At 42.0% G+C, this 22623-nt stretch overlaps 1 protein-coding gene across 3 annotated transcripts in view; it reads left to right on the top strand.

Moving 5' to 3' along the window:
- Positions 1 to 22623, top strand: part of EVC (EvC ciliary complex subunit 1) — a 164112-nt gene that overhangs the window by 133397 nt on the left and 8092 nt on the right. For 2 of the 3 annotated variants that reach the window (XM_019526202.1, XM_019526203.1), the window contains exons 13-20: positions 2294 to 2403; positions 4112 to 4322; positions 7078 to 7284; positions 7840 to 7984; positions 12861 to 12972; positions 19472 to 19598; positions 20138 to 20231; positions 21765 to 21876. In XM_019526202.1, the coding sequence (XP_019381747.1) occupies positions 2294 to 2403; positions 4112 to 4322; positions 7078 to 7284; positions 7840 to 7984; positions 12861 to 12972; positions 19472 to 19598; positions 20138 to 20231; positions 21765 to 21876 (1118 nt within the window). The remainder of the gene's footprint in view (positions 1 to 2293; positions 2404 to 4111; positions 4323 to 7077; positions 7285 to 7839; positions 7985 to 12860; positions 12973 to 19471; positions 19599 to 20137; positions 20232 to 21764; positions 21877 to 22623) is intronic. The other variant, XM_019526204.1, reaches the window with a different exon arrangement.

The raw sequence follows: 22623 nt of genomic DNA, 5'->3' as shown, positions 1-22623 counted from the left end.
GGGTTGATATTTTTTATTTGACTGCAAATATATTACAGTTCAGTGTATCCCCTCATCTTCCTTCTCCTAGTGAGCCCAGTGAGATTTAACCCAGGTAGCATTTGAGAGCAAACTGGCATGTAAGACACAGAAATAGCTCCTCAGTCAATAACCAGGTCTTTGAAATGATTAGCAAGAACGATCGAGCAGTTAAGTGCAGTCACTGAGCATCCATCTCTGAAAATCCCCTTCCAGAAAGGAAAAGGTCAGTTTAACTCTTCTTGTCAGAACTGCCAAAAGAGAACAAGTACAATGCACAGACATGGAGGACTTCTGGAAACTGCTGAATTCACTAGCCATACATGGATAAGTGTGAAACTTTTGATAAGCCTATTCAAAATAGAGCAGCCAAAGTTAGTTATTGGTACAGTTACTAATTCAAGCATGTATTTGACATTTGTCACCAAGGTATCAGGGGGGCTTATAAAGCTTAATTTGACACATGCTATATATAATAAGAGCCCATACAACATGTTCCCTTCTTGGCTGCAGCTTTACTAGTCACTAGGTGTCCACAGTTTAGTCATTTTAGATGGCCTGGACAAATAGGTACACCTTGCAGATCTTCCTAAAACAGCCATGTGCCTATTTAAAAGCATAGGTTTGAAGGGCACCTTAGACTTTGCCCACTTGCTTCTACTTAGCACATGCTAAATCATAGTGTAGGTTGCTTAATATAGGCCCTTTTTAACCACTAGGGAGCACAGTTGTCTATACTGCATACAAACAGTGTAGAATATGGAGTTTGCTGCAAGATGACAAAATCTTCAACTTGTTCAGTGAAAACAAAAATCATGCAGTGCTTCAGAAAGGGGTTTTAATAGTTTTCATTTAGAATTCGGAGGCGAGGTGGAAGTGGAATCTTTGAAACCCACAGGCATCACTTGCTGAAATATTCTTGTGTCCATTTTGCCGGTTACCCTTTGTCAATTAGTTAAAAACTGCAACGCCTACTTGCTGAGAAGTAAAGCTCAGGCCTGATCCAAATCCTAGTGAATTCAGAGGAAAGACTCCCATTGTCTCCAATGAGTTTTAGTTCATATCTCTAAGTATTGGGAAAAACATTTAGGAATAGCATATCTTGATAGGAGTGGCATTTTTAATACTTCCATGTGAATGTGGTATGTGGGAGAAAGGGAAATTATGGGGGGTAATGTTTGTCACAAACCTGCTTACAGGGTACCCATAAAATCCCAAGTTTCTCCCTGCGATCCCACCACTTGACCCAAGGTACAAATGAAGGTTTGCCGTGGGATAACTCCTTAGCTCTGCAAGCCTTAGCTCCAGTGCCCTTATACCAGACCTCAACAAAACTATTTGTTATGTAGGAGAAAAGACTTATACAGGAAAAAATTGAACTTTAATTTAGAGACAGAACAAAAAAAGACAAGTTTCTTACCCTCTCATCTGACTACCACCTATCCTTCAGAGAGGCCTGCCAGTATCCAGCCTTCCTGCTGATCCTGCCAGCCTGGACTGCTGGGGACCTGGATTCCTCCAAAACCTGAGAAAATCCAAAAGGCCCTTGCCACCTTACAAAAAACACTTAAAATACTTCCACACCAGCCCTTCCCCACATCTTCATTGCTGTAATTGCTCATGAGTCACAGAATCCTCCAGAAATGTCTTATCTTGCCAAGACATCTGGAGCACCTCTGGCCAATGGGCCATTTCTCTCAGGTGCCTTTCCTATAATACAGTTGTTTATCCCATTATAAGTGGACAATAACATGGGTACCCATCCCACCAGTGGACCTTTCTGCTTGTGTTTGGGAGTGGCAGTTGTCCTTGCCCTAGTATCACAATGGAAAGAGATACTTAGAGGTTTTTCCTATTCTCTTTTTCCTTTGGCCAAATGAGGATCAAAATCAAAGATATACAGAGACAGCACAACATAATCCATACAGGGATAAAAGTGACACAGAAGTGGATACACGGGCTTTTCAACAACCACACATGCCATATCAGCACAACAAACAAAAAACGATCTGCATGACACTACATAGGTGCCCCAAGACTTGTTCAGACAAGGTTCTTTGGGTAAATGTGATATATTTTATTAGACTAACTAAATAGTTGTAAAATTGTTCTTTGCATGCTTTCAGGCACAAACACCCTTCTTCAGCTTTGGTAGCCTTCATGAGACCATTGTGTATGAAATACTACAGAAAAAATGCAATTCATAATATAGTAAAATGTTAAAGCGATTACAATGAGGAAATCTTACCATTGTGGTTCCCTCCCCAACTCTTAGCTATGGGCCAAGGAGTATGCTCTGTCTGCTGTCATGCAAAAACATTTGTCTGAGAAGCATGAGAAGATCATCCAAGGTGTATTAAACCAATTAGGTGGCCTCAGTGAAGAGTAAGTAAGATTTTATGTCTAATCCCTAAACAAAACTGTAGATGAAGTTAAAAACTCTGGTATAATCCATGCTTGGGTAGAAAGTGGTATAGGAGAAATTTCAGGCTCCTCAGTGCCAGTTACCATAAATTTTAAGTGATGGAGTATTAATTATTTACTAGTTAACATCCCTAATCTTGAACGCAGTTCAGCTGTCACTTAGGAACTTGTTTTTTCTCTGGCACTTCATAGCAGGCCACAAAATCATTCTCATTCTATACCAGGCATGCTCTATTGCATCGTACAAGATGAAGTACCCAGTACTGCTGTTTTCTAGCAACCTTTTACTTGTCCACTGCTTTTGATACACAACTGCACATACCATTCAATATCACTGGGTTTAAATAGACATCACCAAATTAAGCAAATCAGCTGTGCCATGATGCATCTCAGCACATCTGATCCAGTTAATTAGGAGAAACACATCACCCATTGTCCCACCCATTGATCCTGTGAGGCAAAGGGTAGTGTGGTCCCTGCTTCCAGAGATGTGCCTCTGGGAATCTTAAGGGCATGTCTCTGAAAGCACGGAAAGTCAGCGATCCAATCTCCAAGACCATACTGGAGTTTTGATGCACGTTTTAGGAACCTAAATTTGATGCACGTTTTGATGCATCAAAACTTTGGGTATTTGTGCCACAACAAAGGGCACAGATGTTTGTATGCTTGGCCTTTCTGCCAGTTTTTTGGTGGCACAAAGGCAGCATCTGTGTACACTCACTGACTCTTCTCTGCTCACTCAATTTTCATGTCTTCAAAAGAAACTTATGAATTCATCTTCTTTCAGCTAAAATTCTAAAATAGATATACTTCTCAAAAGCACTAACTCCACATCCTTCTTTTTTGATTTGTCTAAATGTCTTCATTAACAACAGACATAACCTGAAATACTGAAATCTTTCTGCAACAATAAATTTGCAAATCTGCCTTAGCCACAATGCAATTGTACACCAGGCCCCTGGAATTCACCTCTCCATCAAATAGCCCTTTTTTCCCCTTATCTTCTCAACTGTTACAATTTGCTCTTCTATGCAATCCCACCTTCCCAAATTGCCAGCACAATAAAATGTTGATGCTATCATTTTACGCACACACCAAAAAATATCTAATGTCCCAAATGCTCAAAGAACTCTATTCAATCGCTATCCATTTTAAGATCAAGTTCAAAATTTCTTTTGTTTTGAAATACACCATAGGTTTGTTTCAACCACTTCTACCAGCTCCCTTCCATGCAGCTAACACATACCTCCTCTCCATTCCACCATATAGTCCTACTAGTGGTGATTAAAGCTGACCTGTTCTGTAGTTCCTGCAGTTTAGAATAGCTCTCAGATACATTTTCCTTCTACTTCAGGTCAGATCTTCTACTCCCACCATGCATATGATTTCTTCTCTTTTTCCCACCGTTTTATTATTTTCTTCTCTTTAAACTTAGTCAAAACAAAACTATTATATTTTCATAATCATATATTTACCGTATAATCCTGTAAAATGTTTTGGGACATACTTGTAGGTAAGTTGCCACACAAGACATGCATTGTATTTGTAGTAGCTCTACCAGCTTTGAGCTAGTACCATCATTGTTGAATATACCTGTGCCAAAAAACAACAACCACCCACAAACAGCTTAGTTGATAAACAGAGATTCAAAACATCCTCTCTTCCTCAGGTCTACTAACTACATATTGCGAAAACACAGGCTGTTGCTGTGCTCAGTACTCAGAAGGTTAAGTCTCCGTAACGTTGCTATGGCTACTCTGACTCACATGAGACTGTCCAGGAAGAAAACCTTGCTTCAAGAGCTAAGAGAGCAACACATCCTACAAAAGAGCTCCTCACATTGTTCAGATGAACGCCAGTGGCAGTTCCAGAAAACAATGGTATTTACAGTCTCCTGACTATTTCCTTCAGAGTGCTTACCATGTGTAATATCTGACAGCCTTAGGAGGTCTCAAAAGTCCAGGGGATAAATATCAAGAGAAATGCCCTCTATTGCAAAATCAAATTAATACTTATTGCCATGTAAGGTTCTTCAACCTATATAGCGTAGCTATGCTCAAAAATGTACGTTGATGTGTTTAAAAGGCAGCATCATTCCTTCTCTATATTCCAAAGTTACCATAAGATAAAAATATAACTTTAGTTTATATGAAAAGTTGTTCAAACCTATGGAGCCCACATGTACAGAAAAGGAATTTAAAACAAGTCTGTCTCCAACAAGGTGAGAATATGCACGTTGTTGGAGGTATGCAGATATGCATGTAATCCTAATATGCACCCTAAAGGTCCTAATTTGGAGGAAAGTTTCTCCTGAAGTCTCTCAGTCCACCTAGAAGTATATTTTGTATTGGTCATTCACATCCACTCTACAAGTTGACCATCTCTTCAGATAAACACAGTCCTTAGTTCTGTCTTCTAATCAGCCTTGAGGCTCTTTACAGAAAAAGAAGAAAAGCTTGTCTCTATGTGTTATCACTGGATGTTTAATCTTTTTTTAGATAGTTTTTTAACATACACTTAATAACACTAGATATCAAGTTTCTACAGCAGTGGACATTTCCACAAGGCATTTATATTAGTCCCCAACCCACCTGACATTACTGCATAGGTAGATTGAATAACCCATCAAACATAATGTAGCTTTGTGCCATAGAGTGGGTGGTTGTTCCAGTTATGACAGATAGATAGTTTTATCCATCCAAACAACACCTGGACTAAGAAGTCTATATTGCAGTCCTGTTATTTGACACTATCCCTTGTTTGACACCTTGAGTAAAATCTGGTAACTGTCTGTAACCACACCAGTTTGGCATGGATTGTTTTTTCTATTAACGTATTTCCTCTTGAATGCAAGGGCCTCAAGATGTTGGTAATAACTCTTCATGCTATTTAAAGTCAAAACATTACTGTATAAACACGCATACTACTGCATTCATCCTGTTTTACACTTAATGTGCTTCCTAATATACCCACTTTTGCAGGCATCTGGCTCCTACAAGAACACAGACCTGCAGCAGAGATTGTTTTGCCCTAGAGAATTCAACCTGCAGTTTGTACAGAAGCGTAAAGGGAGAAGGAAGTATGGTCTTCCTTGATGCTTTTTATAGCATCATTACTGACCTTAAGGGGGGAAGTACCAAAAAAAGCATCATGTGATCCTGCTTGCCAAAGGAGAAATGGCAGTGGGTGCTGCCTTTTAAGCCATGGTAGGAAAAAAAGGACAGTGATCAAGGATGCTCCAAAATCAGAAATGAAACCCCATCAGTGAGCAAGAGGTAGAAGTGATGGCTTAAGTTGCATTCAACGTTACTGGGTTCATTTTTAAAAAAAACTAACATAAGTTTGAGCATTTGCCTATTTAGGCATACTATTAAACAGCAGTGTGGACAATGAATCTTCTAAGTTATTATAAAGATGTAAATTTTATTCAAGAAAACAGCAACCTGAGACTTGGCTCAATCATGATGAGGTGACATATGTATCTTAGAAGGAAGGGAAACTGATAAATGAAATTCCTGGTAGCGTAAAAAATCAGAAACATCTGCCTGAGTTATATAAAAATGTGTCAAAACAATTCAGCATTAACACAGGCACCTCCTGAATACCAGTAGGTAGTCTGAATACTTTTTCTACTTGCATATCTTATTTCTTAGAAGCAACATAGGTTCTTTATCAGCCAAATTAATTTTATTTTATTAGTTTAACCTTAAGTGCAAAGGAAAGAAAAAGGGTGGGGGGGAAGCTGTAAAACACATTTTATTCTAAATAGTTTTAGAGTGATGTTGTTGTCTTGTAACACTGACAGTCCAGAAAATGTGAGGCAAGAGTTTTTGCAGATTATATCTATTATTGGAGCAACTGCATTTATTTGAAATACAAATTTAATGATAACTCACTCTTTAATCTTGGTCCTGCTTTATATTAGCCTATTATCTTAGCCTTTATAGTGCGGCATTCTTAAATTGAAAGGAGAGAAAGGAAATAATTCATTACAGCATAGTCAATTTAAGGGATGTGGAAACCACTGTATTTGGACCTTACAACTAAAATACATGGAAGCCTCCAGAAAAAATTTTTTTGAACGTTGAAGTATTTTACAGCTTTCTAGTAGTAACAGCAGTAACAACAACAATACCTACCTCTTACATAATAATTGAAACCGTGGTAGGCAAGTGGAATGACTTGGTTTGAAATAAAAATGCATCACTGAGATTAATACACTTGCTATTTGGAGTTTGTTAAACTTGAAATTAAATTTGAAATTAGGTCCTGCCCATTTTTGGGCATTAAACATGCTGTTTAATGCCCAGAAATGGGCAGGACCTAATTTCAAATTTAATCTGAAAGGTATCACTTTCAGTAGCATATTGCTCCTAACAGTATAGGTAATGAGCATTAAGAGTAGAGCGGGCTCTCTAGAGTGAACTAGGTAGAGATACATTTAAATATAGCACAGGACAGCCCTGTTTCAAACAGAGAAACACTCAGCTCAGTGGAATTTACCAGCGTAGGTAGAGTTATGCCAGAATGTGACATTTATCCCATGAAGAATCAATTGTCTAATGTCCTGTATTTGGTGTCATAGAGCAAATAGGAGAAAGTAAGCTCATCTTAAAGTTTTTGTCTGGTCACCAGGAGTCCCACATTCTGGAAGAAGAGGAGAAGCTAGAGGAGGAGACTCAACAAACACGTTCAGAATTTCACCTCCAGTTTGTGACAGAAATCCACGAAGCTCTTCAGCTTGTGCAGCAACATGTGGAACAAGGGATTGGCCAGACCTTGCTCCAGCATGCCCGACAGGAAGCTACAAAGCAGAGCTCTGAGGACAGAGAAGACTTAAAGGTATTAGGGAATTCTCCAATGGCCTTGTTAAGAAGGAAATATCTTGATAAAATGGAAGAAAGCTTCAGGCCTCTGTCAGGAAACACCTGGCTTAGAAACCAAGTATCCTGCTAAAACTGGATAGGAGTACAGGGCTATTCTGATGACACACCCTAGCAGCCAAGCCTAAATCTAACTACAGAATATGTAAAGTCATTAAGAATTTCCTATTTCTCTCTGTCTTAGGAACAATTAAGAACAGGTAAGATCACTTATTTAAGGATAATAAGTACTCTGGGTTAATAAGCAGAACTGCTGCAGAGCTGAGAAGCCACAGGAGCATCAGTCATAGCACACTCAGCTTACACAAATATTTTTGCATTGCAAGGTTTAGTGGAACTCATTTTCATGAATGTCAATCTAGCATATTTCCCAAGCAGTAAATTTAGAGTCAGATGTTCACACCTAAAGTTAGAAATGAGGTTTTCCAGACATCTTCCTTCTCACTGCTTAAGCGAACTAAATATTTTAGTCCTTAACTTGGTAAAATAACAATCCTTGTACTGTACATTGCAGGAAAGATTAACAGAATCAGCTGTAGAGAGTGTATATGTGACCATCAGCAGCGTCAGTAGAGTGGTACAAAGCTACTACCAGCAAATAGGAAAAATCATGGGAGATTACGAAGACAAAAAACTTCAACAACTGAAATCTCTTCTAGGTGTGCCTCATCTTTATAACCACGTGGTGGTAATATATATATATTTGGCAACTGCTATTGATTTGTTTCTGAGTGAAAAGTGTCTTTAAAATATTACAGCATTATTTTATTTAACAGTAAATGAAATGTTCAGATCTATTTTCTACTTCAAAAAATGGAATATTAGAAGTATTATTATTATTTATTTGAATTGCAGTAACATTTAGAAGCCAATACTCAATCAGTAATTCTCAACCAGGATGCTGGAGCACCCGGAGTGCCCTGGGATCCTTTGAAGGGTGCTGCAAGAAGGGTGAGGAGAGAAGTAGACAGGGGCAGGGGCAGGGGCAGCTCAAGCTCCAGGTGTGAGGAAATAAGCAGATAAAGGCAGGCCCAGGCTCTCTCTGCCTGGCCACTCCCCTGCCCCTCTGCAAGGAAATAAGCATCATAACAAAACAATTGTTTTTGAAATAGGTTGCCACTCCATTCACAAAAGTCCTGGAAGGGTGCCTCAAGTCTAACTTGAGTCTAAAAAGGTTGAGAACAACTGGCATAACCTTACTAAATATTCAGTGGGCGAGAGAGAGAATATGGCTGTATAACCTAGTAGCTAGAGCACTCACCTGGAAGAGGGGAGAGCTACATTTCAGTTCCCACTCAATAATTATTTAATATGAAAGGCTCATTCATATTCATTGTCTTTGGAGCTGGGGCTGGGCACACAGATCTTCCCTCTCTCAGAAAGAGAGACTAGCAGGCAAGAGAGTCTTTCTTGCCCAAGAATTATCTAATCATTCCATGTAAAGTCGAACAGCTTCAACAATAGAGATCGAAAGATCCCAGCCAAGCTTACCTCCGAATATCCTGTATCTTGGTAGGTGGGGTGCTCTCCTGGGTGTAGGCTCATTATTTCCTCAGGAAGGACTTGAGTCCGTATCACTCACATTTTAAGTGAGTTTTCCATCTTGGAATAAAGTTAGTAGAAGGGAATCTTCTGCTCAGCAGCCATGTTGCACGTGGCCTGAGCTAGTAAGTTTTCTCTCAGCCTGGTCAGAAGTGTAGTGAGGGAAAATGCCCCACTTGTGAATCCTGATAAAGCTTAGGCATGAGGTAGGAGCCAAAATGTTCAGCATTGTCATGACTGATGTGTGTTTTGGCATGACCAGAAGCAAAACTTTATGCACTTAGTTGATTTTGGCATTGGAAACAGGGGTGCCTTCATTGTGGTTTCAAGGATCTACATTTTGGATGTAGGTGCTTAAAAACTATTGGTATCCCTTTACTAGTCTAGTCCCAAAGCTGTGGGAGGGTAGCTCTAATCAGTAGGTCCACATGGGGCAGCATTGACTGCCAGCAGTGATAATGCACACAGCCACATGTGACAGTGGCTATTTTTGTGCCTTCCCCAAACTAAGGGCATCATCTGGGGCTGCTATCCCAGAGACCTCCCTCACCCTCAACCACACTACTGTCTAGACTTGTGACCCTTGTTCCTGAAATCCTGTTGAGTTGAATGGACCTTAAGCATCCACTTAAAATGAAGCATGAGCCAAGACATTTTCTGAATCAGGATTTACTTAAACACATGCTTAAGAGCTTTGCTTAACTAGGACTTTGATTACCACTCACAACTGGCATCCAAGTTGAGAGTAAAGAATACTCATTACACAAACCAGAAGCTTAGTAATTACTCTTGTAGAGATTTTTTTTCATGGGTTTGTTTGGTTATATGCATGTTTTGATGCCCAAGTGCTATATGATTTATATACTGTGTAAGAATTTAAATCATAAGCAGTATTAGGAGCACATTTTTTGCTCTTGAATCAAAGTTCCGCATTTAGGGGCAAAGATTCCTTCACTATTCCATTAAAGTATAAGTTTGGCACGGTAGAACACAAGCTTATTGATGTTGGTAATAAACACAGGAGTCTATGAGGCCCCGAATAATAGCATCTAGACCGAGGTAGCCCAAGAGACAGACCCAGCAGACATTTACAGATCAAATGAATAACTAGTAGTGAAGGCATTTTGAAAACCTACGTGCTTTTGCTGCAATCCAGCTGTGATTTTTTTTTAGGAGCATTGAACAACTATTTCTCTTTTATTAAAGCCCTTTTTCATATCAGGACAGAAGGCCTATATGAAAGAAAGGATAATAGGTATAAGCTGTGCCACTATACAGAAAAGAATACAAGATTCATTATGCCAGAAAAGAAGAGTCTGACTCTTAAAACCTAGTTTGGGTGTGAGGAGTCCCTAGGTTCTCAATTCTGTTCCTAGGATTGTATCTGCATTTTATTCAGTAATTATTTAATTGAAAATACACAAGCCTTCCAGGAGCAAGGACCAGAACCCAAGAATTCCTCTTAACAGTGAGGTACCCTAATCACTGGGCTATGGCCATTCTTCCTCTTGTGCTCTTTTTAATTCATTGAATCTTGAATTATTTTCTGCACACTACCACAGCTTAAAGAAGAGGACTGAGAGCAGCCCACATACACCTGGTAATTAGGGAGCTCTTGGATAGGTGGTTTTGAACTCCTTTAGGTTTAAGAGACTATTTAATCCAGTCTCTCACTTGGTCAACATGTGCTATAGCTACATCCATATATAAAAGGTGAGTAGTAGTGGCCATTTGAAAAGAAAATGACAACTGCATTTTGTGAAGAGGCCAGTCCTGCCATGCTCTCTAAATGCCAACTGGTTCACGGCCATTAGAGAAGACAGGAAGAGGAGCACCTCAGTTCTGGAATTCAGTTAGCCTTACCTGTGAACGGGGCACCAAAATATTCAGATTGGGGCTGAGTACTAGGAACCTGAGGAACTTTCGGGTCAGACTGGGAGACTTCTTGTGAGTTCAGCTGTCTCCAGGGTGAGGTGGCAATTGATTTTTAGATCAAAGTTTTAATTTATATGCCTCAATTCCACATATGCTCATTTTGGTCTTATGAGGAGAAGCTGAGGGAGCTTGGCTTATTTAGTCTGCAGAGAAGATTTAGGAGGTGATTTAATAACAGCCTTCAATTACCTGATGGCTAGGTACGGATATTCAAAAAGCCCAAGTAGGAATAAATCAAACCTATGCAGGTTTCTCTAAGCTGTATAGATTGGATCAGGAGTAAATGGAATATGTTCACCCTTGGGGGTGGCGCACAGAATATTGCACTGGCTGAGGCTAGAAGGTGGGGGGCACTTCTGCATATCTCCCAATGCGGCCTCTCTCCCGGCTCTGGCCCCCTAGCAGCCAGCTGTCAGTGGCAGCGGGGGCGGGGGGGGAAGGGAGGGGAAGGGCAGGGAGGAAGGGTGGCATCCCTCCTCCAGCTGTGCTTGCTTGGGTCTCAGAGGTCCAGAGCCAGGCCCGTGGGGTGGGGATATCCACTCCCCCACCCTCTGCCTCTGCTCCCCAGCCCCCTACAGTGCATCTCTCAGGCCTGACTCCTGTGACATCCCAGGGGCAGAGCCGGCCCAGTGTTTGGGCAGAACAGACAAACAGGGGCTGAGGGTAGCCCACCTACCCTGCAAGGGGAGGAGGGTGTTAATGGGGACCTGCAAAGTAGCTTGTAATGCCAGGGAACTGAAATCTGATTTGAGTTAGGAGGAGATCTGGAACAGAAGTTTGACTCACTGGTCTAAACTAAACCAATTAAATCTGATAATACATCCATCCAAGTCTCTCTCTGATCAAGTTCTGCTGTTTTTAAACCAGTCTACATGTGCTGAACTTCTGTTCCATTACAGGTTACACAAATCAGTATAAGTAACTGGAAACTGGTGTACAGTCTGTAGCTAGCTGAAGGGTGGTTACAAAAAGGATGGAGCTAAATTGTTCTCAGTGGTGGCAGATAAAAGAACAAGAAGCAATGGTCTAAATTTACACCAAGGGAAGTTTAGGTTAGCTATTAAGAACAAGTCTTTCACTAGGGGGGAAGTAAAGCACTAGAACAGACTACCCAGGGTGTGTCTACATGAGACGTTTACTGCAGAGTTGCTAATTAGCTCTGCAGTAAACATCTCAGTATCTACACATGCAGCCCTATTAGGCTGCAGGAGACAAATAAACTCTTCAGCAAGCTAGTATTTGTAAATACAAGCACTGTCCTGCTGAAGAGGTTTTTTGTGCGCAGCGGCACACATGTAGATGCTGACCCAGCTGGCTGGGGCACAAGGGTGCATCGGTGTGGGGGTTGCCTGCCAGCTAGCCCCAAACTAGAACACCCTTGTACCCCAGCCATCACCTCCACAGCACGTTGAGCCGGGTCAGAGCAGCCCTGGGCTGGCAAGCTGACCCCCCCCGACTCCCTGCCAGCTGTGGTTGCTTTAGTCGGGTTCAACGTACTGCGATCCTGAACATACATGTAAACACAGTGCCCTGGAGCAATAAACTCTGGTGCAATATGTGCCAATGTTTATTACTTCACATTAATATGCACATATAGACACACCCCCAGAGAGGTTGTAGAATCTCCATCCATGGAGGTTTTTAAGACCCAGCTAGACAAAGCCTTGCCTGTGATGATCTATTTGGAGACGGTCCTGCAGGGAGTTGGATTAGATATCCTTAGGTCCCTTCCAACCCTAATTTTCTATGATCCTATGATCTATCCATCAGTTTAATGAGGAAAATGGCTAAAAATATTAATTCCCTTAAAATTACCTGTATCTTAACCTTCATGGAGAAAAAAAGGTAAGTATTTCAACTGGTTTTAAAAGAAATTGTGTGTGGCGTGGCATAAGTAAGCAAAATGTATTTCATATGCTACAAGAGCAATAATTGTTGGAAGACTGTATTGAATTGTGCTGATAGGAAAATATAAATTAACAGCAGTCACACAACTAAAACTATCACAGGGCTTGTAATTTTGAGCAGATGATTATTTCAGGAGTGTTGTTATTTTAGCAGAAAGGAGTGAAAATCACAGACTTAAAAGAAAACATGAAGAGAATGAATGGACATTGAAAGAAAAACCTAATGAAGGTACCTTGGACATATCATCTGCTGTTCCTCAAAGGTGAGAGCTGACTGGGGAATTACTTGCTCTTAAATCTTACGACTTGTCTCAGTACTTCTATATATGATTAACAGGGATCAGGGTTTTGTTTCCCACTGAAAAACAGAGAAAAATATGGATTTTCCCCTTTATCGGAGGAAAATGGAAACTTCTTATCTTAATGGAGAATCCTGCAGGTTTTGCAGTTTATCAAAGAGCTCTCTGCGAGCTGCAGGGAGGGCGGAGCAGGAGGAGGGCGGTCAGGTAGGGGATGCCATGTGCATGTATCTGCACACAGCCACCAGGCAGCCTGGAGAGCAGCTACCGTAGGTAAGGGGGGGGGGGTGTTGAGGCCCCCACAGAGAGGGAGGGAGGAAGTTGGGCAGTGTTGGGGCTGGGGCTGCTGCCTAGCCAGGCATTGTGTGGGGCTTGGGGCCCAGAGCTGCAATGTGCAGCCTCAAGGCCCCAGCGGAGAGCAGGATGGGGTTGCAGGTGGCTCTTCCAGGGGGACAGGGAATGTGGGGCCAGCTCCCTGCCACTGCATGCATTTCTGAGGGGCAGGGAGAACCTGTGCCTCCCAGATCTGTGCGCGGGACAGGCACAGGTGCCTGCTGTGGGCTCAGTCTTCTGCTCTGCTGCCCTCCCCCAAGGCCTCTGTAACCCAGCGGGTACAACATGGCACTGCTGGGAACAATGGGGTTGCGCGGGGATCTCTTTGCTGCTGCAAGCTCCACACTGCCCTAGCGATACATCCCCTGCACATGTGGCATCAGTGAGGGGCACAACCCCAGGCCGCCACCTCTGCTGCTGCTGCATATCTAGCAGACGCGTTGCCAGGGCAGCGCAGAGCTCTCAGTGGCAAAGAGATCCCTGTGCAACCCCACTGTTCCCTGCAGTGTCAGGTTTCATCCACTGGGCTGTGGAGGCCCTGGGGGAGAAGAGCAGGGTGAGAGTCTGAGTAGTGGGCAGCCTGTACCCGCCCCTGCCCCACACACAGATCTGGGGGTCATGGGTTCCCCCCTGCCTCCCCAGGAGTGCAAGAAGCAGCCCTAACCCTAACCCCCACCCCACCTGAACGTGCAGCAGGCAGGCAGCAGAGGGGTGAGCTGGGCTCCACTCTGCTGCAGCAGCCGCCGCCACCTCCTGCTAGGGGCAGGGGGCTGTGGACCCGGCTCCCTGGCCCCATAGCCCTGGCAGTTGAGGGTGGGGTAGGGGGCTGTTGTTGGGGAGCAAGTGGAGAGTTCAAACAGGGCTGTGGGGAGAGTGAGGGGCCTTTCATTTTAATCATGGACTTTGGAGTTTTTACTCAGAGAATTTGCTATTTTTTTAAACGGAGAATTTGCAATTTTGTGCAGGATCCCTGATGATTAAATAGTTTGTCTGTGATAGCTGCTTGTCTTTAAGAAAAAGAAAATAAATGTATTTCCAAATTATGTGAAAACCGTATTTCAGTAATTGCTTTGTTATTAACCAACTTTTTGATGCTCAGTGATGATAGAATGAAAAGCCAAATAAATCTAATTTCTATTGGAACAGTTAAAAAAATAAAGAAAAACCCATTGCAAACCATGCACTGCTTTTTAAAAGCAATTTGAAATAAATATTAGATGAGTACTAATGCTTTCTGATCCATCATACTCTGTCCTATCTACTTTAAATATTGAAGTATTATTAGTCAGCCTTTGAGTAAATTTACATTGCAATTTAGGTAGAGCTAAGGGAACATGAATTTGAAATGAAAAGAAAAATGAAATTCATATTCTATGCATAATAGAAAAAAGTAGGGAAGGGATCTCAGGAGGTCAACTAATCCAACCCCCAGCTCAAGGTACGATATGCCCGCAAGCTAAGCCATCCTAGACAAGTGTTCCTGTTTCTAAAATCTTTGGAAAGACTGCTCAGCCATTCATCCTTTCCCCATGACATTTTAGACTAGATCCTTCAAACAGATCTAGTTCTTAGAATGTATTAGTGCAAATATAATATAAAAGATTTTAGTACAACCAAAAATAAGTAGATCACCCACGTATGATTTTACACAAAGATCCTCAGCTAAAAAACAACTCTTTCCCAGGTTAAATTTCTACCATAAAAAAATTCTTGTGTATGTGCTTGCAGAACAGGCCCTAGGACATGTAATACAGGAGATTATAATGTAATATTCATGTCAATTTTCTACTACCTATTCATGTCATCTCTTCACTCTCTTCATAAAGAACTGGCTTAACATTAGGACAGACACAGACCGTGTAAGTTTGACACACTAAGGAGGTTTAGCGTTTCTTCAGATAGTCTGCTGCCTCTAAATTGAAATAAATCATTACTGAGGTCCCCACTTTTTATTCTCATTTGGAATATTAGTTTTCTAGAGAGTAATCCACATAGCTCAAAGCTGCACAGAAAAATCTCACTTTGTCACTCACCATTATAATCCTTATTCTGTTTCCATGAAACTTCCATCCTTCCTCACTTGACAAATGATAGCTGTTGCTTTATTTTTTCATTTGTCCATAATATATTTTAATATTTTCCAAAAAAGTCAACTTCATTTCAAGCTGAAATACATATTCATGAAGAAAGAGGGTTTTTTTCTTTACAAATTCAAGATAGCATCATAACACTAATCAATTATCAGCACTTATTTTTCCCACTCACTGTAATTTCCTCTAAGGTTATATCCTAGTTATGTAGAACGCATTAACTGTTCCACTTCCTTTTAAAATCAACGGGTGGGCTCCTGTTGATTTCTCTGGTGATTAGAAGATCAAATAGAAAAAGTAAATATTCTCTAGTCATTTAACATTAAAATAGCCCTTGATTAAGTACTTTGGTGGTATTTAGATGGCAGTTGCGCTTGGAGTGCTCAAATATCAAAGGCAGTTAAAGAGCAATTTTTTAAAGGTATTTAGGTCTTTAAAAATCTGGGCGTAACTGAAATTAACACTGCAGTTTCAGAGCAGAGGAGGCTGGAGAAGAGAGGCATTTCATATTTAGCAGAGATAAGATATGTTCTGTTATTTTAACATTAAAACGTCAAAAAAAAACCATGCAGAGGTATATTTACCAATGCAAATGCTGTTCTGGAAAGGTCAAATATGCAAGTCTCAGTTTGGTATCACAGAGTTCAGAGATTCATAGATTGTAAGGCCAGAAGGGACCTCGGAAGATTGTCAGGTCCAGCCCCCTTCACCAATCAGGAAAGATACTTGGGGATCAGGTGACCCCAGCAAGGTGACTGTCTAGTCTCCTCTTGAAGATGTCCAGGGTAGGTGATTGCATCACCTCTGGAGGGAGCTTATTCCACAATTTGGACAGCCTGACTGTGAAGAGGTTTTTCCTAATGCTGAGCCTGAATCGATCTTCCAGGAGTTTGTGGCCATTACTCCTGGTTTGCCCCTCGGGTGCCCTGGAGAACAGTTGCTCACTAAGCCCTTGATATATTCCCCTAGTGCAGCGGTAAGCTGCTACCAGGTCCCCCTTTCAGCCTTCTTTTCTTCAGACTGAAGAGTCCCAGATCCCTCAGGCTTTCCTCATATGGCTTGCCTTTGAAAAATCTGATCATATGGGTGGCTCTTCTCTGGACTCTCTCTCAAGCTTGTCCACGTCCTTGTTAAAGTGCAGTGCCCAGAACTGGATGCAGTACTCCATCTGTGGTCTCACCAGTGCTGAGTAGAGCGGAACAATCACCTCCTTGGCTTTGCTGGCGATGCATCAATCGATGCATGCCAGCATATTATTTGCCTTACTGGCTGTGGCATCACACTGCTGGCTCATATTCATACTGTGATCTATTATTACCTCTAGGTCCCTTTCATTCATGGTGCTAGTCAGTTTGGTGCCACCAAACCTGTAGGTGTGCTGGGCGCTGCTCGTCCCGATTTGGAGCACCTGGCATGTCGATATGGAACTTCATCAGATGGCAATCCACCTAACTTGCTAGCTTATCTATGTCTGCCTGTATCTGTAGCCTGTCTTCAAGCATGACCATGCTACCCCATAACTTGGCGTCCTCTGCGAACTTGGCCAGTGAGTTCTTCAGCCCCACATCCAAATCGTTAATAAAGATGTTGAAAAGTACTGGACCAAGCGCCACACCCTGTGGCATACCCCTGCCCCCTTCTCTCCAGGATGACACAGATCTGTTCACTATGACTCTCTGGGTCCTATCCTGCAGCCAGTTTCTTATCCACCTCACTGTCTTGGAGTTAAGCCCGCAATCCTCCAATTTTCTCATGAAGACATTGTGGGTTACTAGATCAAAGGCCTTTTGGAAATTAAGATATACAATGTCAACCTGCTCTCTTGTGTCCAGGTGGTGAGTTACCTGGTCATAGAAGAAAGTGAGGTTCATAAGGTAAGACCTGCCCACGACAAAGCCATGATTTTGCCTATAGTTACCCGGGTCCTCCCTCCTCCCCTTCTTGTGGATGGGCACAACTTTGGCCCTCTTCTAGTCCTCAGGGACTTCTCCAGAGCATCATGAGTTGTGGAAGAGCTTCGCCAGGGGTTCTGCAATGATTTCGGCCACCTCCTTCAGCACTCTAGGATGAAGATCATCCGGTCCCACTGACTTGTATGCGTCTAATTTTTTTAATTGATCTTACACGAATTCTACGACTGTAGTAAGAAGAGGATTATTCCTACTGTGTTCATCCTCTACTCTACCTGGTGTGGTTTTCCTCTTGGTCCGGTGAAAGACCGAGGCGAGATAGCTGAACTCCTGAATGACTTTCTCCTGGGTAGTGGTAACCAGCTCTGCTGAGTTGCTGAGCACTGGCCCTGCACTCCCATTTGTTTTCATCCTGTTCCCTGTGTACCTAAAGAAGAACTTCTTGTTGTCCTTGATTCCCATTGCTAATCTGAGTTCGGTCACTGCTTTGGCCTGTCTTATCTGTTCCCTGCAAATGCAGGCCATCATGGAATAGTCCTCCTTGGGGCCCACCCTGAGCTTACATTGTTTATAAGCCTCTTTCTTCTTTTTTAAGAGGACTGATTTCCCTGTTTAGCCAAGCGGGCTTCCCAGCCCTTCTATTACCTTTTCTCTGCATGGGAATGGACTTCCTTTGTGCTTCAAGGAATGTGTCCTTAAGGAACAACCACTCGTGCACACCTTTCACCTTTGGTCCCTGATCTTACAGCACTTGCCTTACTAGTGACCTAAGTTTGTTGGAATTCGTATTTTTGAAGTTCAAGACTTCAATCCTGCTGTCTGACTTGTCTGCCTTATGTCAGACAGTGAACATGATGGTTTCATGGTCACTGTTGCCCAGACTTCCCTCTGTTTTTAAAATCAGTCACCAAGTTGTCTCCTTTGCCCAGGACCAAGTCTAGCAGCACGTCGCCTCTGGTAGGCCCATGCACCTCCTGAGTCAGGAAGAGATCTTTGACAGGTCAGAAAGGATCGTGACCAATCCAACTTAACCAAGTGTTCCTCCCAAGAAATGTCTGTCTGGATAATTAAAATAACCCATGATGATGAAGTCACATGCACATGCAGCTTCAGTCAATTCTCGGGTAAACTCCAGATTGAGTTCCTCCCTCTGGTTTGGTGGTCTGTAGTATATACCTACAGTTAGGTCTGTCTTGCCACGAACACTTGACTCAGAGGGTTTCAAGCTATCCATTTTGGGAGCCAAACTCCAAAGAAGTGTACTGCTCTTTCACATAGAGAGGAACACCTCCACCTTTCTTCCCCACCCAGTCCCTTCTATGCAGGGTGTAGCCCCCTATAGCTATGCTCCCATTGTGTGAGGAGTCCCACTAGTTCTCCGTAATCCCTACTAGATCATGATGCACACTGGAGAGTAGGAGGGCTAGCCAAGTTAAAGCTCCTAATTCTTTTCTGTCTTCACTATGCTTTGAAAAGTTAGTCTCCCTGGCAAATGGGCAACAGAGTTGATGTGAAGATTAACTACCAAATGTAGCATAGTTCTGCTGCAGCCTGTAACCAGTGATGGTCAGCCAGACAATCTGGGTGCTGCCAGATCCTTTGAAGGGTGCCACAAGTGGGAGCAGATAAGGAGATCAGCTAAGCAGATAAGCACAGACTCTGACTTGTGCCTGCCTAAACGATTCCCCAGCTGCACTGCCCAGCCCATCTGCAAGGAGGTAAGCACTATAATATAGGAATAATTTTTTGAAAATGGGTGCCACTCAATTCACAAAAGTTATGGAAGTGTCCCTCAAGTCTAGCGAGGTGTGCCTCATGACCAAAAAGATTGAGAGCCACTGCTGTAATCTCAGACCACTATGTGATCTGAATCTCACCAAAGGACCATCCAAGGCAACATAAGTACCTACAGGGTTAGAGTTAAAAATAAACCTAACTAGAAGACAGCAAAATACAGAGATTCCATTTACTGATCATGAAGACTAATAAAATATGTTGCTGTAGCAATACTGACTGGTCATTTATCACGGCACAGGATGATGTTATTAGTCTTATCTTTTCTCTAACAATGTATCTATCCCTTCAACTAAACAAACTACATATTCAAACTTTTCTGTTTCCCTTTACCAGGATGTTATTGCAGCAAAAAAGGTTCTTGGCCCAGTTTGACATGCAGCAGCAGGCTCGATTGAAGTCTCTAAAGCAGCGGATACTGGCATTGCATCATCTAGAAACAGAGGTTGAGAACCAGCTAAAGGTAAAGCAGAGTAAAACAAAACACAGCTATCTGAAGACCTGATCCCACTCCAGATATACTCAGCAGCAAAAATTTCTGACGAGCTCCTTTTCCAAAGTGTACTGAAGTCAATGGAAAGGTACCCCATTGACTCAAATGGGCTGTAAAGTAGGTTTGCAAGTTTTCAAAAGCCACATCAATTAAACTTATTGTTAAATCTGATTCACCTAAAGACGAAAATTTGGTGGCAGTTTTTTATATTAATGTCTTATTTTTCCACCTCAGGTTCCCTACAGAGCAAGTTCTAAAGAGACCAGCTCCTTCATTGTGAGGACTTCTGTCACAACACATTTTCTTCTTTTAATCAACAGCAAAAAACAGTCTTCCTATTAATAGTTGCATGCTTTCATACACAGAAGTAAAGATGGTCACTATGTATGCTTTTAAATGCATACATTTCCTCTCCATCACCCATGCAGAGGAGAACGGAGTCTGTAATCAAACTATACCATTCTTGGTAGCGTTCTTCTATTTTAAACATTTGTCTCCTTTGTGTTCAGCAAGCAGAACAGGACTTTATCACTGAGGTAGCTGGATTGGCCCGAGTTCCCCTCCCAGTTCACAAGCAGCCTTTAAATAGGACAGCTCAATCAGGTGAGTGCAAAGATGCTTGCTTGTTCTTTAAAAGTTCATTTATGATAAAGTTTGCTAATTACACACACACAGTATTTTAAAAACCAGGCTTATAAAAAGAGGCAATATGGTTAGCCAACTAAGATTCTAACCCATTTTGTTGTGGGGCACCAGATTTTTAAACCAGAATACATTAACATTCCCACTTCAGCGCTCAAAGACAAAAACGGGGGGAAAGGCATTTAAAATACTCCTGTGGGTCCCTCTGTTGAAAGGGGCTTAAATAGTTTTCAATTATAGAAGCTTCCTTTAATCTTTTCAAATGAAGACATTAGTCTCCTGGTTATATACTTCTGATCATGCTAAAGTTGAAGTTTTTAGCTGAGTTAATGGTATTTTAATTAATTCGGTATTTCAGGTGACACAGACAAATTTGTCAGCCTTGCATCATTTGACTTGTTTTAGGTCTGCAATCAATTCTCGAGCCCAACTTTTCTTTTATATATGGTGTTCCAAGTCAAATTAGCTAAATCAGTTCCAAATTACACTGATTGAGCAGAATTCAATCATTCCAAAATCCATATTGATTGAGCAGGCGGAATTCAGTCATTCTAAACACCACGTATGGCGCTACAACCAGCAAGCATCCTCCATCCCAGACTCTCACCCTGGGACTTCATACTCCCAGATCCATTGGCAGGCATCCTACGTGCAGGCCCAAGCCCAGAGGTCTTGGGAATCTGATGCCCCCTACACTTCATCTGAGCCAAAAGGCTGAGTCTGCAGGTGTAATTAATTGTGTGCAACAATCAGGCTTAAAACTGATTACCTTACTGAACCAACATATCAGGTACTCTGAAGCAGCTAGGGTAAGATTTTAAACAACTCAGAGCTAGGAGGAACACAACTACCATTAAAAGTGAATGTAATTTTGAGCTCTTAACTTACTCACCTAGGCAGTTCCAGAAATCCCTTCCCCCTGCCCACAAACTAACATTATTTATGAATGCTCTCACTCCCTACATACTAACATTACTTATGCTCTGCTTGTGGGTACAAAACTAAAGGCACCATTGAGGACACTACAAAAGTGAGCCATTAGCATCCATTGCTTCATCTTGAAATTTCTTCCATAAAACCCCATGTCATTTTCCTTAAAATGATAAAGTTCCTACCTTAATTCTTTAGTTTGGTTGTTGTTAATAACAGTTTCCAATTGTTTGCTAACAGAGTTAATCTGTTTAGAAAATACCTAATCATGTTGTAGCCATTTTACAACACTGAAAAATATATCAGCCTTTGGCAAACCTGAAAATTAAGACATGGCAACTTCATGATGCATCATAATTACAAAGCATTAAGACTTGTGTAGATGTTTAAATTATTTTTGGTTAAGTTTGCATATGTATTTAACATGGAATGGCTGTTCTGGAATAGTTTCAGGCATGGACATACTTGGGTTGGTAATATAAGTGTCCTTTGTTCTTTAGCTCAGTCTAAAGCAGACAGGCCCTTACCACTGTGATTGTAAATCATGTCTCCATGCCACTGCAGGAAAAAAATCTAAAATAAAAATGAAAAATGCTCAATCCCAGGAAAAAGAGGACCCTGCTGACTGTCATGAAAAAGACCAGGCACGTGACAGACAGAACGCTGGGTCACTCAGGTACTGCAGGACCTAAAACTGATGTCTCTTTTTTCACAGGCATGGGTTTTTGGCAGACATAATATTTTTTTCCAGGAAAGTGTGCCTGTATACTAGAAACAAAATACAGTATTTACTTTAATTTACTGTATTTACCTAAATCTAAGATGACCCTGAATATAAAATGACCCACCAATATTTAGATTCTGTATATTGAAAATTTGTTACAATTTTCCATGTCTAGAACCTAATTATTAGAAGGTCATCTTAAATTCATCCCCTGAACCACTGCAGTGGGGAAAGCAGTGGCCAGGAAGCAGGTGATAGGGGAAGCAGTTGAGGGGCAGGCAGTGGGGGAAACAATCATGGGGGTAACCTGTAAGGGAGTCAGTGTGAAGACAGCAGGCAGTGTTGTGGGAGGGAGGGGGTTAAACAACTTGACCCCTGCCCCTTGCCTCCTGACTCTTGTCCCTACCTCCCCACACAGCCTCAGCCAACCCTGCCTCCTCTTCCTCCCCATGCTCCCTCCACCACTTCCACTGCTGCTTACTCTTGTTCTGCTCCATCAGGGTCAAACTCTGCTTTGACCTGGTAGCAATGGCAGAGCTGCCGCACCCCTGCCATGGCTGCTAGTAGGCCGGGCTGGGGCACAGATATGCTTCATGCCTAGACTGGAGCAGAGCCAAAGCCTACTGGAGCAGAGCAAGGATAAAGCTGCAGGGGGTCTTAGGAAGAAATGAGTAGGAGGGATTTTTGAGAGAGGAAGAA

The sequence above is a fragment of the Gavialis gangeticus genome, unplaced genomic scaffold, assembly GCF_001723915.1.
Source record: "Gavialis gangeticus isolate Ggan-Ray unplaced genomic scaffold, GavGan_comp1, whole genome shotgun sequence".
In the NCBI taxonomy this organism is placed as follows: Eukaryota; Metazoa; Chordata; order Crocodylia; family Gavialidae; genus Gavialis; species Gavialis gangeticus.
This window is presented reverse-complemented; position numbering and strand designations above follow the sequence as displayed.